The 13,192-nt window shown below is 51.1% G+C and overlaps 1 protein-coding gene across 1 annotated transcript; it reads left to right on the forward strand.

The window, feature by feature from the left end:
• Positions 1-420: 420 nt before the first annotated feature.
• Positions 421-12,743, forward strand: KCNG4 (potassium voltage-gated channel modifier subfamily G member 4). The gene is made up of 2 exons (XM_016197939.2): positions 421-1,298; positions 11,967-12,743. Exons 1-2 carry the CDS (start codon positions 549-551, stop codon positions 12,741-12,743), a joined length of 1,527 nt encoding a protein of 508 aa, XP_016053425.2. The 5' UTR covers positions 421-548.
• Positions 12,744-13,192: the final 449 nt, after the last annotated feature.

Raw genomic sequence — 13,192 nt, forward strand, 5'->3', positions numbered from 1 at the left:
AGCTGCATAGATGAAGCAAAGGGCTTAGAGTGGCTGAATAATCCACCTGTGCTGGCAATCCATAAGGGGCTGGAACCTGGCAGTGAACTTGAGAACCTCTTACACACTTATGCTCTACTTTTACCAACTGTACCTTGCGGCGTTGGTACAGTGTTGTCATGGAATGAATGATGCTGAGACCAGAGAGGTTAAGGTACATTCCTGAGATCACACAGCCTGGAAGTGGCACCGTTCTGGCTTGTCCAGCTCAGGACCCAGCTCCCCAAGTCCCAGTTCACGTAGTGCATGTTCCAGGGAGATTCTTCTGAGAGATAAGTATGTGTTTCACCGGGAAGGGATGGCATTGTCTCCTTTTGTTTACTGACAGATCCCAAGTGCATAGTAGGTGCCCAATAAATCTGTGTTAGATGAAAGATTGAAAGAATGAATAATGCCGTTGCAGGGAAGCAAGCGTGAGAAAATGTCTGTAACAACTAGGACTCTGCCCTGTGACTGATTTCTCCCGCTCTCTTGCTCTTTTCCCTTTGGGTGCCAGGACATCTACGGCCATGCCCATAGCTTCCAGAGTCAGGGGCCTGCATCCCCGACACCATCACTCCGGCTCCTGCAGCCCTTTGAGCCAGCTCTTGCCTGGCTCCGAGGAGCCACCGTCCATCAAGGGCCTTTACTACCGCAGGGCCCGGAAGGTGGGCGCGCTGGACGCCTCCCCGACGGCGGACCTGAAGAAGGAGATCCTGGTGAACGTTGGGGGCAGGAGGTATGTGCTTCCCTGGAGCACCCTGGACGAGTTTCCCCTGAGCCGCCTGAGCAAGCTCAAGTTCTGCCGGAATCAGGAGGAGATCGCGCAGCTCTGCGACGATTACGACGAGGACAACCAGGAGTTCTTCTTCGACAGGAGCCCCAGCGCTTTCGGGATGATCGTGAGCTTCCTGGCGGCCGGCAAGCTGGCGCTGCTGCGGGAGATGTGCGTGCTGTCCTTCCAGGAGGAGCTGACCTACTGGGGCATCGAGGAAGCCAACCTGGAGAAGTGCTGCCTGCGGAAGCTGCTGAAGAAGCTGGAGGAGCTGTCGGAGCAGCGCCGCGAGGAGGCCCTGCACCGCCAGAGGGAGGCCTGTGGCCCCACCGCCGCCACCTCGCGCTGGGGGCTCTTCATGCACTGGCTGCGGGAGATGGTGGAAAACCCGCAGTCGGGGCTGCCCGGCAAGGTCTTTGCTTGTCTGTCCATCCTCTTCGTGGCCACCACAGCGGTCAGCCTCTGTGTCAGCACCATGCCCGACATGAGGGCTGAGGAGGACAAGGTAAGTGGCTTCAGATCAGGGTCCATTTCTCCGTCGGACACAGTACCCAAGGCCCACATAAGGCTCGTGAAAAACGTTTAAATGTCTTTGAAAACAAGAAGGAAAGAAATGAATATTGTCCAGCATGGGTTATATTCATTTTTAGATCAGCTCAGTCGTAAGAAAGAATTTTAAATATGTTTTTGGAGGAGGGGGCAAATGAAGGCCAAAGTACCTTGCTTGGGCCCATGAAAGTCATGAGGTGACCCTGCCTCTGATAGTGGACCCTGGACAGTGACAAAGCCACCCCTGTTCTTAGTGGGCCTGGCAGGTCCAGCCTCACGGCTCCTGGCTCTGTGACCACTGGCAAATTGTTTCATTTCTCTGAGTCTCAGCTTCCTTCTCCATAGAATGGGTAACACTGCTATGAAGTTTCACACATTCAAGGCACTCATGGGCTTACTGAGCAGCTATTCTGTGCCATGCGCTATGCCAGGCTAGACATCCCTGCCTTCTTGGGCCATCACTCAGTGGGCATCCCAACTCCATTTTCAGATGAAGAAACTGAGGCACAGGACATTTAGTTTGCTCAAAGTTACAGAATAAATATGCCAATGGTGGCACGGATGCTCTGTCCTAAGTTGTCCTGCTTCTTACTTTACTCCTGAGCTTCTTGGTCAGTTACTGAATGGGGAACAGAGAGATAAGCTAACTTCTCAGTGACTGCCCCAGGAGGCCAAAGCAAAAAGTTTTCTTGCCTACTCCTGCACTCTCTTTCCAAGAGCTATGGAGAATCCCAAGCCCCCCAGGGGTCAGATGATCTGAGAAATGAGATAAGAATCTAAGGTTTGTTGGGAAGGTTATTGGAGAGCTTCAAACTGAGACCTGGGTTGTTTCCTAACTTAAAATGTTGCTCCTGCCCTGCTCTATATTCTTCCATGGCTCACCATCACCCTAACTTATATTACAGTAGATGGAGGGAGAACTTACATTAGAGTAGATGGAGGGAACCCATAAAGGAAACACATACATAAGACAGTGCACTCTGTATATGATCCATAACCATTGTCAGTAGAAGTTAAGTTCCCTTCCCTTAAAGATATATTCCAGGGCAATATGGTAGGATCAGAGAACTTCCCAGATAGAAAGGACTTAGATGGAGAACCAGTAGCTTCCTCACACAGAGTAGACTCTCAACAATCATTTAATAAAATGTATCTTATCCAACTTATAAATGTTTTGCCCTAAAGCAAACCAACCGAAATGTTAGACTTTCAAACAGCTTTTTCCCCATAGAGGACTATAGCTCCAATCGCAGGCATTTTTTAATTCTTCAGCATGACATCATGTGATTTAAGATCCTGCTCGTTCACAGAAATATTCACATGTGGGCACTGCAGTAAAAAGATTAGGACAAAATAAACAGCCTTTGTCCCCCATTCCCAGAGGGTGCCCTTGATCCCAGTAGCTCAGGAGGAACCCTGGATTTCCACCAGCCCGTTCCTCTTAGGGATTTCCAGGGAGCTAGGACTTAGGCTGTGCAGAGGGACAAGGGTCACACCAGGGTAGGAACCCAAGCTTGGTTTAATGGAAACCCAGAAAATGAAATCAGAGGTGGGCAAGAGGCTGCAGAACCAGGCAGCCCCAAGTCTGAACTGAGCAATCAGGTTGCCACTTCTGCTCCTGGGCTGCGAGGGGTGTCACCGTGCGGAACTGCCTTTCTATATGCTGCCCAGAGAGGCTGGGAGGCACGACCCTCAAAACAATGTGCCTATTTCCCTGTTTCGATAATAATAATAATTTAGAGAGCCAGGACACTGAGGACAGGGCTGTCTTGTTCTTTCAGGATCATGTCCTTACATTTACATAAAAAAAATGATGTTCTCTCCCTGCCACACATGCCTGGCATTTCATTTTTGCCCCCAGGGATGTCAGTCTGAAAGCAGCGACTCAGCGAACTGGCTGCGGATGCTCTCCACGCTGGCCGGCTGCTTCTGGGGCAGGCCGCGCAGTGAGGTAGGGGGTCCCAGCGGTCCCCAGGGGCCCTGGCACCATCCACAAAGATGAATTTATGCCACCTGTGGGGACAAACACCCCGGGGCTAGGACCCACAGAACCCATCCATCAGACTCGAAGGAAGTGTACTGCTGGGTTGGAGAGTTAGAAGACACCCGAAGAAAGCAGTCTCCCTTTTCCTTTTTTTTTCTAACTTCTCACAACATCCGTTGGAGTAGACTTAGCACTTGGGCTGAAAGGTCCACGCCCGAAATTGCAAATTAAAATGGAGGAGGGAGGAGGCAATATAGACAGAAAGGACAAGCCAAGTGCCTAAGCACCTCCAGAAGCATTCAGACAGAAGGGATGACAGAACAAGGCTTATTAGGCACCCCTCAGGAGGCCAGCATTTGACAGAACAGAGTCTTTGCAGCAGCTTTGGAAAGTGGATACTATGGCTGCCCCTATTTTACAGATGAGAAAACTGAGGCTCAGGGAAGTTTGATCACTTTCTTAGGCTCACAGTACGTGGCAGAGCCAGGATTTGCGCTCACCTTGGCTTGCCTCTAAAACCACCTTCCAATGCTGGGCCACTCTGCCTGTAGTCCAGACCCTCAGCCTCATCTGAAAATGGAGCTGGGATGCCCACTGAACGACAGCCCAAGAAGGCAGAGATGTCTGGCCTGGCATAGTGCATGGCACAGAATAGCTGCTCAATAAACCCAGGAGTGCCTTGAATGTGTAAAACTTCACAGTAATGTTACCTCTTGGAGGCAGCCAGGCCTTCTGAAGCGCTTCTCTGTCTGGCGTGATGGTGCAGACTGCAGACACTCTGAGATTGAATCTTGGCATTCCCGCTTTATGAACTCATTGATCTCAGAAAAGTCAACCTTGTTGGGCCTCAGTTTCCTCATCTGTAAAATGGGGGTGCCATTAGCCCTTTCTTCAAGGGGTTACGGTGAGTTATTTGTGTAAGCAGTTGGAACAATGCTGACACATAAGTGCTCAATAAATGGCAGTTGTCATCATCACTATTCACTTACTCGGTACCAGGTAACAGGAGATCGCAACATTTATGCTTTTATTTACTCATTCAACACCAGTTGCTGAGTGACTACTAAGTACATTCTTCCAGGCGTTGCAGATAAGACAAATTTTTTACCTTTTTGGATCTTATATTCTGAGCATCCCTGCTCCATTTTTAAAATTGGGGTGAAATTCATATAACATAAAATGAACCATCTTAAAGTGAACCATTAATTCACTGGTAATTTAGTGCATTCACAATGTTGTGCAGCCAACTCCTCTGTCAAATTCCGAAAGAAAACCCTGTGCCCATTAGGCAGTCACTCCCCACCCCTCTACCCCCCATCTCCACCCTATCCCCAGCCCTGGCAACCACCAATCTGCTTTCTGTCTCCATGGATTTCCCTATTCCAGATATTTCATATACATGGAATCACAAAATACGTGGTCTTTTGTTTCTGGCTTCATTCACTCAGCATAATATTTTCAAGGTTCTTCCATGCTGTAGCATGTGTCAGTACCTCACTCCTTTTTGTGGCTGAATTATGTTCCACAATTTGTTTATCCATCCATTTGGCGATGGATGCTGCAGTTTCCCAGGTTCTTTGCTTCCCTCTGCCCAGCCCCTGTGCAAAGATTGTCAATCTGTCCTTCATTTCCAGTGCCCTTCCACATGGTCACATGGTCTCAGCCCTTGCCCCGCGGCTCTGCTGGTCAGAGCACTTTCCCTCCCTCTGGGGGAGCTGAAAGGTCACCTCCAGGGTGAACCTTGGAGAACTCTCATGCCTCCTCTCTTGACCTCTCTCTTCCTTGTTACTCTTACTGAAATGCCCCAGTAGCTGCAGACAGGCAGTATCTCATCATGGAAAGGAGCCAGCATCTCTGTTTGCTAGTCCTGGGTTCAAATCCCAGCTCTGGCGTCCCTGGCTCTGTCCTTGGAGGAGTCGCTCTACTTCTCTGGGCCTCTGTTTTCTCACCTATCAAATAGGATTGAAGGAGCCTATTTATCATGCGCTGGCACAGAGTGAGCCTTGCTGTTTTTACCCACCCTTTGGGACTCAGCTCACACCCCTTCCACCTGCTCATCTGCTTTGCTCATCAACTTCTCTCCCAGCTCCACAGAACCCAAATGGCAGCAGCAAAGTCGGCGGCCAGTTGACTCAAATGTCTTCCCAGTTTCCAGTGCCAGTTACCATCCTTCACGCAATCAATTGATCTTCCCTGAGGGCCTACTCTGGGCTGGGGACTCAGTGGTGATAGGCACAAACCTGCTCTCTCTACCTCTCTGGCAGCCTTTGCTCATTTCTCCTCTCACCTTAGATTATGTTCCTGTCCTAGGGTTTGCTTGATGCACACACTGATTGCAACTGTGCCCAGTGCCCAGGGTCACAGAACCATGGTGGAGCTTAGGATGAGACAGTGGGGCCTCTGCTTCTCACTGTCCCTCACATCCTGTACTGTGGCTTAGGAATTTTGCTAAGAACCAGGGCTGGGGAAGGAGAACACAGATTTTTAAAAGACCAGGTAGAACTATTTGGGACCCCTTGAACCTGCAGCAGGCTGCCCAGAGGCACAAATGAGGGAAATCATAGGCAGGCAGGAGGAAGGAGCAGGGAGGCCTGAGCTACTCAGTGGAGCTGTGGGACCAGCATTGAGCTGAAGAGGAGGTGAGAAGTGGCTGAATCTGGCCATATCCCCAAAGGGGAGCTGGCAGACTGCTGCAGGTTCAGTGAGGGCCGGTTCTAGAAGTTCCATCTGGGAGGGACTCAGAGCCCAATTCTTGACCTTGGAGATTCTTCCGCCTCCTCCTGTCTCTCAGAGCAATGCCTGCCAGCTCCGCCTTGGGAATATGGCCAGTGCCCTCCTCATGTGGGTGCAGCTCAACTTTGGGGTGCAATTTCTACCTCCTGCCTTTTTTAAAGAATGTTTTCATTGATTTTTAGAGTGAGAGAAAGGAAGCAAGAGAGATAGAAACATTGATGAGAGAGAAACATCGATCTGCTGCCTCCTGCATGGCCCCCACCGGAGATCAAGCCCACAACCCAGGCATGTGCCTTGACTGGGAATTGAACTGGTGACCTCTTGGTTCTTGAGTTGATGCTCAACCACTTGAGCCACACTGGCCAGGCACTACCTCCTGCCTTTTAATAAAAAGCCTCGTGCTGGAGCCAGCTTCCCCTCCCTAGCTCCAAAAAGAATTGCCTGCTCTCTGGAGCTTCTTTGTGTTTGGTGACATTAGGTAATTGCTCCAGGGAATTCTTCTTAACCTGGTTTTTCGGTTTTGGGGTTTTCTCCCCAGCTAAGTGTCCCTATGTCCTGGCCAACAGGAAGCATTCCCTGTTTTCTGGATGGGGCCCACCTTTCTGAGTCTGTCGTTCACGCTGCTCCTCCTGCCTAGTCACGCTCCCCACCTCTGTGCCCAGTTCGTAGTCCCCATTTGCTTAGCTCCACACGCTCTCAGGGCCCCTGTCCCAGGCGTGGGGAGTGTGGGCAGCTGGGAGGAGGGGGGAAAGGGGAAGATCTGGGGAGGGGGCCTTTGACTCAAGGCAAAGGGGGAGTAAGAAGCAGGTTGTGGAAAGTTCATAAAGGAGGCAAGAGATGGCAAAGAGAAAAGGAGAAGTCAGGGAGAGGAATGAATCAGCATGGCCAGGCCCAGAAAAGTGTCAGAGGAATCAGCCCAGACTTGAGGCAAGGGCCAGAGGCACAAATGGGAGAAATCACAGGCAGGCAGGAGGGAGGGAGGGAGGCCTGAGCTGCTGAATAGAGCTGTGGGACCAGCACTGAGCTAAAGAGGAGGTGAGAAGTGGCTGAATCTGGCCATATCCCCAAGGGGGAGCTGGCAGGCATTGCTGTGAGAGACAGAAGAGTGAGGGGAAAGCTCCAAGGTCAAGAGTTTCCTCCCAGATGGAACTTCTAGAACTGGTCCTCGCTGATCCTGTAGCAGTCTGCTGGGCAGCCTGCCCAGATGGACCCCCAGGGACAGTGGCTTTGCCCTCAGAAAGCCCTGCACACCCTCTGGCCCCAGAGCCCTTCAGAGCAGCTCTACTTTGGAACTAAGAAGTAGGGGTACGGCTGCGGGACCCCCGCTCGCTGCCTCCTCGCCCAGGACTGACTCAGCCCCTTCAGACTCGGACCCTAGTTTCTTTTTTATTAAGATATAATTCACACACTGTAATGTTCATCCTTTTAAAGTGCACAAACGAGTGGGTTTTAGTATACAGTTGTGCAATCATCACCACTGTCTAATTTCAGAACATTTTCACCACCCCAAAGAGGAGCCCTGCACACACTACCAGGTACTCCCCATCCCCCCAGATCCAGGCAAAGGTACAAAGGTACTTTCTGCCTCCATGGATTTGCCTGTCCTGGACATTTGCTATAAATGCAACTATACAATCAATATCTGGCTTTCTGTGTCTGGCTTCTTACACTGAGCACAAGGGGCTCAAGGTTTGCCCCTGTTAAAGCATGATCAGTACTTCACCTTTTTTGTGGCTGAATAATATTCCATTGTACGAATACACAACATTTTGTGCATTCCTTCTTCAGCTGATGGACATTTAGGTTGTTTCCACTTTGGGGCTGTTATGAATAATGCTGCTATGGATGTTCACGTACAAGTCTTTGTGTGGACGCCTGTTTTCAGTTCCTTCGAGTGTGTACCTAGCGGCAGAATTGGTGGGCCAGATAGCAAATGTGTGCGTAACTTTTTGAGGAACCACCAACCCGCTGCCACAGCAGCTGTATCGTTTTACATTCTCGCCAGCAATGTTTAGGGGGTTCTAATTTCTTCCCACCCTCGCCAACACTTGTTACAGTTTGACTTTAGAATCCTAGCCATCTAGTGAGTGTGGCGTGGTATCTCACTGTGGTTTTGATTTCTGGCCTGTTTTGTTTTTTTGTTTGTTTGTTTTTTAACTTTTCGTGATGGAAAATTTCAGGTAATTACAAAGTAAACAGAATAATATAATGCACCCCAAGTACCCATGACTCAGCTTCCACAATTGTCCACATCTGCCAATTTTGTTCTCTCTCCATCCCTTCCCTACTCCCGGTTGCTTATTAGCCTTCATTTTATTATTTTACAGTTTTACAAGTAAAGTTTATATGCACTGAAATGCACAATGTCTTTAGCTGTAGGATGTAACAATTTGATAGCCCCATTACCCCAAAACATTCTCTTACGTCCCTTCACTGTCAATCCCTCCCCACCCAGAGGCAGCTACTATTCGGGTGATGTTGCCCACCCTAGGTGAGCTTTGCCTGTTCTTGAACTTCACATAAATGGAGATATCCATCTGGCTTGGCCGGCCCACATCCTGTCTGTGAGCCCCGTCCATGCGGCTGCATCGCTCACACCTCCGGCCTTCTCAGGCTGACTCACGTTCCTTCTCGCTGCATGGGGGAAGCGGAACACGCCTCACTCCTGCTGGGGACCAGGCCACCTAGAGGGTGACTGGCCACTTTGGTTTGCCCTGGACGGAGGGGGTTCTGGTGACATGGGACTTTCTGTGCTCAAATCCAGAAAGTTCTGGGCAGTCCAGGATGAGTTGTTCGCCCCACCTACAAAAAAACAACCGGAGCCATGGCCTCTGTGGTTCAGTTGGTTGGGCGTCATCCAGGGCACCAAAAGGTTGCTGGTTCAATTCCGTGTCAGGGCACGTGCCTGGGTTGCGAGTTAGATCCCCAGTGTAGGAGGCGTGCAGAAGGAATCAGGAGGCAGCAAATCGATGTTTCACTCTCGCATCGATGTTTCTCTCTCTCTCTCCCTCTCCCTTCCTCTCTCTCTAAAATGAAAAAACAAAAACCAAAAAAACTGGAAACTTCCTTGGAGAGAAAAAAGTAACATTTCTTTCCTTTGTATTTTTCTTCAAATATTGCCTGGCCTGGGAATTATTTCCTTAGCTGGAGCCCCATAAATCCCTGCTGCCCCAACACTGGCTGCTAACGGGGCATTTCTCTGGGTCCAGGGCTGGGAGGTTGGTTTAAGGATGCGGAGCGGAGCGGCAATGCAGGGCGTGACTCGGCAGAGCCAGAGCTTGCTGCAGTGCGGGGAGGTGGCCAGCACAGCCTGGGCCAGGCCGCAGGAAGGAAGTGGCTGGCACATGCCTTGAATATCCAAACACCCGCGCCAGAGGCAGAGGAAGGACCCACGGAGCCTTCTCGGGAGTCACCTTCCTGAGCTATTGGGTCACTGGCCTGGAACAGTTATTCCCAGCTACCACGGGCCCTTAAGCCAGGAGGAAAACTCCCAGAATGTCAGCGATGAAAGGGGCTTTGTAGGGAGAATCTGGCCCAGAGTTTAAAAAACATCCAGGTGCCTCTCAGTCAACAGAGGGGTTTGCCAAAATACAGATTCCTGGCCCCCAACCCAGGGTTTTGAATTTGTGATGGGGGCCCAAGAATTTGCATTTGTAACAAGCACCCTGGGGGTTCTAATTCAGCTTTGAGAAATACTGATTCTGTTCCAAACTCTTCGTTGGAAACCGGAACACAGAGAGGGGCCGTGACTGCTGCTTGGTCACACAGCAAATCTGTAGCAGGACTGATGATTCAGGATCCTAAACTCCCAAGCCTTCCAGGATCCTAAAGCAAACCTGGGCAGTTGTGGCAAAGACCTCCTGATGTGTTGGAGAATTTCCTCAGGTTCCTGTAGAATTCACCTGGTCGGTGACCAGTCACTCAACTCATAAAGATAAGATAGGGTGCCTGCAGGTGGCACAGCCTGCTGCCTACTTTACATGCATCATTTCCATTCATCACAACTTCCAGGGCAGAGAACTGAAAGTACAGAGGGCCTAAATGACACACCTGAGTAAGTGGAAGTGAGAGATTTGAACCTGGGTCACAGATACTCTGGACCCCACACCCTCAACAACACTCGCACCACCTCCCACCCGTTTGGTAGATCAGATACAAGTCAAGAGAGAAAGCTGCCCAGACCTGGACAAGCAGACAGAGATCAGAACAGACCAGCCTATTTCTCTTTCTCCAGCGGCCAGACATAAAGGACACTTCAATTTAGTGTTCCTATGGGCCCAGGCACTGGAAATAATTTCTTTTTCCACTTCAGAGCTTTTAATCCAAAGAAAACTACGGTTGTCAACATTTTGCTTTTCACTCAAGCAGCTGGCTTCAGTCATTCGTTTACTCATCCATCATAAATAAAAATAAAAAAATATATATATATAATATTTAGTCAGGTTCTCAACTATGGCTTCACATTAGAATCATCTATGGGGCTTCTGGAAAATCCTACCACTCACGCTCAAACGTAGATCAATTATACAGCATCTCTGAGGTCCCAGCCCAGGCATCAGGATTTTTTTCAAAGCTCCCCAGGCAATTCTGATGTGCAGCCAAGGCTGGGAACCACTGCAAAGGACCAGCATCTCTCAAATTTAACGTGCATACAAATTGCTTGGGGGTCTTGTTAAAATGCAGATTCTGATTTCTCATAGATGGGATAGTGCCCAAGATTCTGTGTTTCTAACAAGCTCCCAGGGGAGGTGGATGCTTCTGGCTGGAGGACCACACCTTGAGTAGCAGAGGGGCTGGCGGGACTGTTAGAAGCCGGAGGCAGGGTGTGTGAATGACACAACAGTGAATTCCCAACAGCCCCACCTAGGTGGGAATCTCCCAAACAACCGTGTAAACAGTTGCAATCCATGTCACAGGGCCATTCTAGGGACCCTTTCTCTGCGCCACCAGCCTCCAAAACCCCAGAAACAACACTTGCTTCTCTAGTACTTTTATCCCACTAAGAGCCCAGATCAGAGCCTGGCGCAAGGTGAACCCTTTCGACATTTTTGTTGGGTGAATGAATGAGGGATGTAAGTAAGCTCAGGCAAGCCATTTCACTGCTCGGAACAAAGCCCTGGGCCATTAAATGAGGTTGTGCTTCCTGCTGACAGCATCACTGTGGGACTTAAGCAACAGCACTAAGGCCGTGCGTGGTGCACAAGAGGGGCTTATACTGGGAAAGATGAAGGTTGGCTGCTCTAACAAAGAGGCCCCAAGACAGAATGGCTTTAAACAAAGTAGAAGTTAATTTTTCTCACAAAGGGGGATCAAGGTGAGTGGGCAGCTCTCATTCCGAGACCCAGATTTTTTTCCTACCCTGATGCTCCATCTTCCCCTGGGGCACTGGTCCAATCCGCTGGCTCCCAGCTGGGTGGCGGGGCCAAACGGGTTGTCCTGGCTCCGGGGGAGGAAGAGTGTGCAGGAATTCACACCAACATCTTAAGCTCTGGAACCAGAGGGTGGCATGCATGGCTTGTTTACATTCCAAGGTGGGGGCTTGGTTAGCTGGCAACACCTAGCTGTGAGGGAGATTGAAAAGACAGTCTCTGTTCTAGCTGAGCAGCCCCAACTTGATAACTACGTAAAAAAGGGGGCTTTGGTGGGCAACTAAGAGTCTACAGCACGGCTCGGTTGAGATAGATAATACATAGAATAAAGAGAGAGTATTAGTACATATAGAATATATAGAGAACATATTTAATTTGTAGCATCTATCTGTGGAACCGATATCTGTGTCAATATCCCACACATACCTATCGCTATCACTATCGATGCAGATATGCGCACTCGCTCTTCGGCAGGGCTATTCCCCCCTCCCAGCGCTGCGGCCCCTCGGCTCTACCCTGCGTTTCGTTGCCTCTCCAGGGCGAGTGCTCCCAGAAGTGCTACTACATCTTCATCGTGGAGACGGTCTGCGTGGCGTGGTTCTCCCTGGAGTTCTGCCTGCGGTTCGTCCAGGCCCGGAACAAGTGCCAGTTCTTCCAAGGGCCCCTGAACATCATCGACATCCTGGCCCTGTCCCCCTATTACGTGTCGCTGGCGGTGTCGGAGGAGGAGCCGCGCGAGGACGAGCCGCGGCCGGGCGGGGGCTCCTCCTACCTGGAGAAGGTGGGGCTGGTGCTGCGCGTGCTGCGCGCGCTGCGCATCCTCTACGTGATGCGCCTGGCGCGCCACTCGCTGGGGCTGCAGACGCTCGGCCTCACCGTGCGCCGCTGCACGCGCGAGTTCGGCCTGCTCCTGCTCTTCCTCGCCGTGGCCATCACCCTCTTCTCCCCTCTGGTCTACGTGGCCGAGAATGAGTCCGGGCGGGTCCTGGAGTTCACCAGCATCCCGGCCTCCTACTGGTGGGCCATCATCTCCATGACGACCGTGGGCTACGGAGACATGGTCCCGCGCAGCGTGCCGGGCCAGGTGGTGGCCCTCAGCAGCATCCTGAGCGGCATCCTCATCATGGCCTTCCCGGCCACGTCCATCTTCCACACCTTCTCGCACTCCTACCTGGAGCTCAAGAAGGAACAGGAGCAGCTCCAGGCCCGCCTGCGCCGCCTGCAAAACGCCACCACGGCCAGTGAGCACGAACTCCTCAAGGATGTGGACGACCTGATCCTGGAGGGGCCCCCCTCCCCCATCAAATACGTTTAACTCGGGCCCGCTCGTGAAAAGGGCAGGACTTTAACCCACTGCGCTCGGCTGACCTGGGCGCCAGGACAGGAGGCATAGACCATATGGTGGTAAACGTTTCTAGAGCTCAGGAACAGCTCCTGAAGCTAGGAGGGGTTCAAGGCCAAAACTAGGGGTGGTGGTGATGCCTGACCCTCCTGGCCACCACAATCCAGACTGACCTTATCCGTGTCACCTGTCTTTCCTTCTCTCCCTGCCCAGCCCTGAGCACATCTAGGTTTGCTGGGTTAAGTCAGTGTCCATTCTCATTTCCTTCCCAGCAGAGTCTTCAGCATCCCAAGCTGGGTTCCAGACTCCTGCAGAACTGAGCCTACAAAATTCCATTCCTCCCCAAAGGGAATTCCATTCCTCTTTCCTGGACCACCTCAGCACCAGGAACTGGAGTGGAGGGTCCAGTGACTGCAAACCCA

Source organism: Miniopterus natalensis, chromosome 18 (assembly GCF_054644295.1).
Source record: "Miniopterus natalensis isolate mMinNat1 chromosome 18, mMinNat1.hap1, whole genome shotgun sequence".
Lineage (NCBI taxonomy): Eukaryota > Metazoa > Chordata > Mammalia > Chiroptera > Miniopteridae > Miniopterus > Miniopterus natalensis.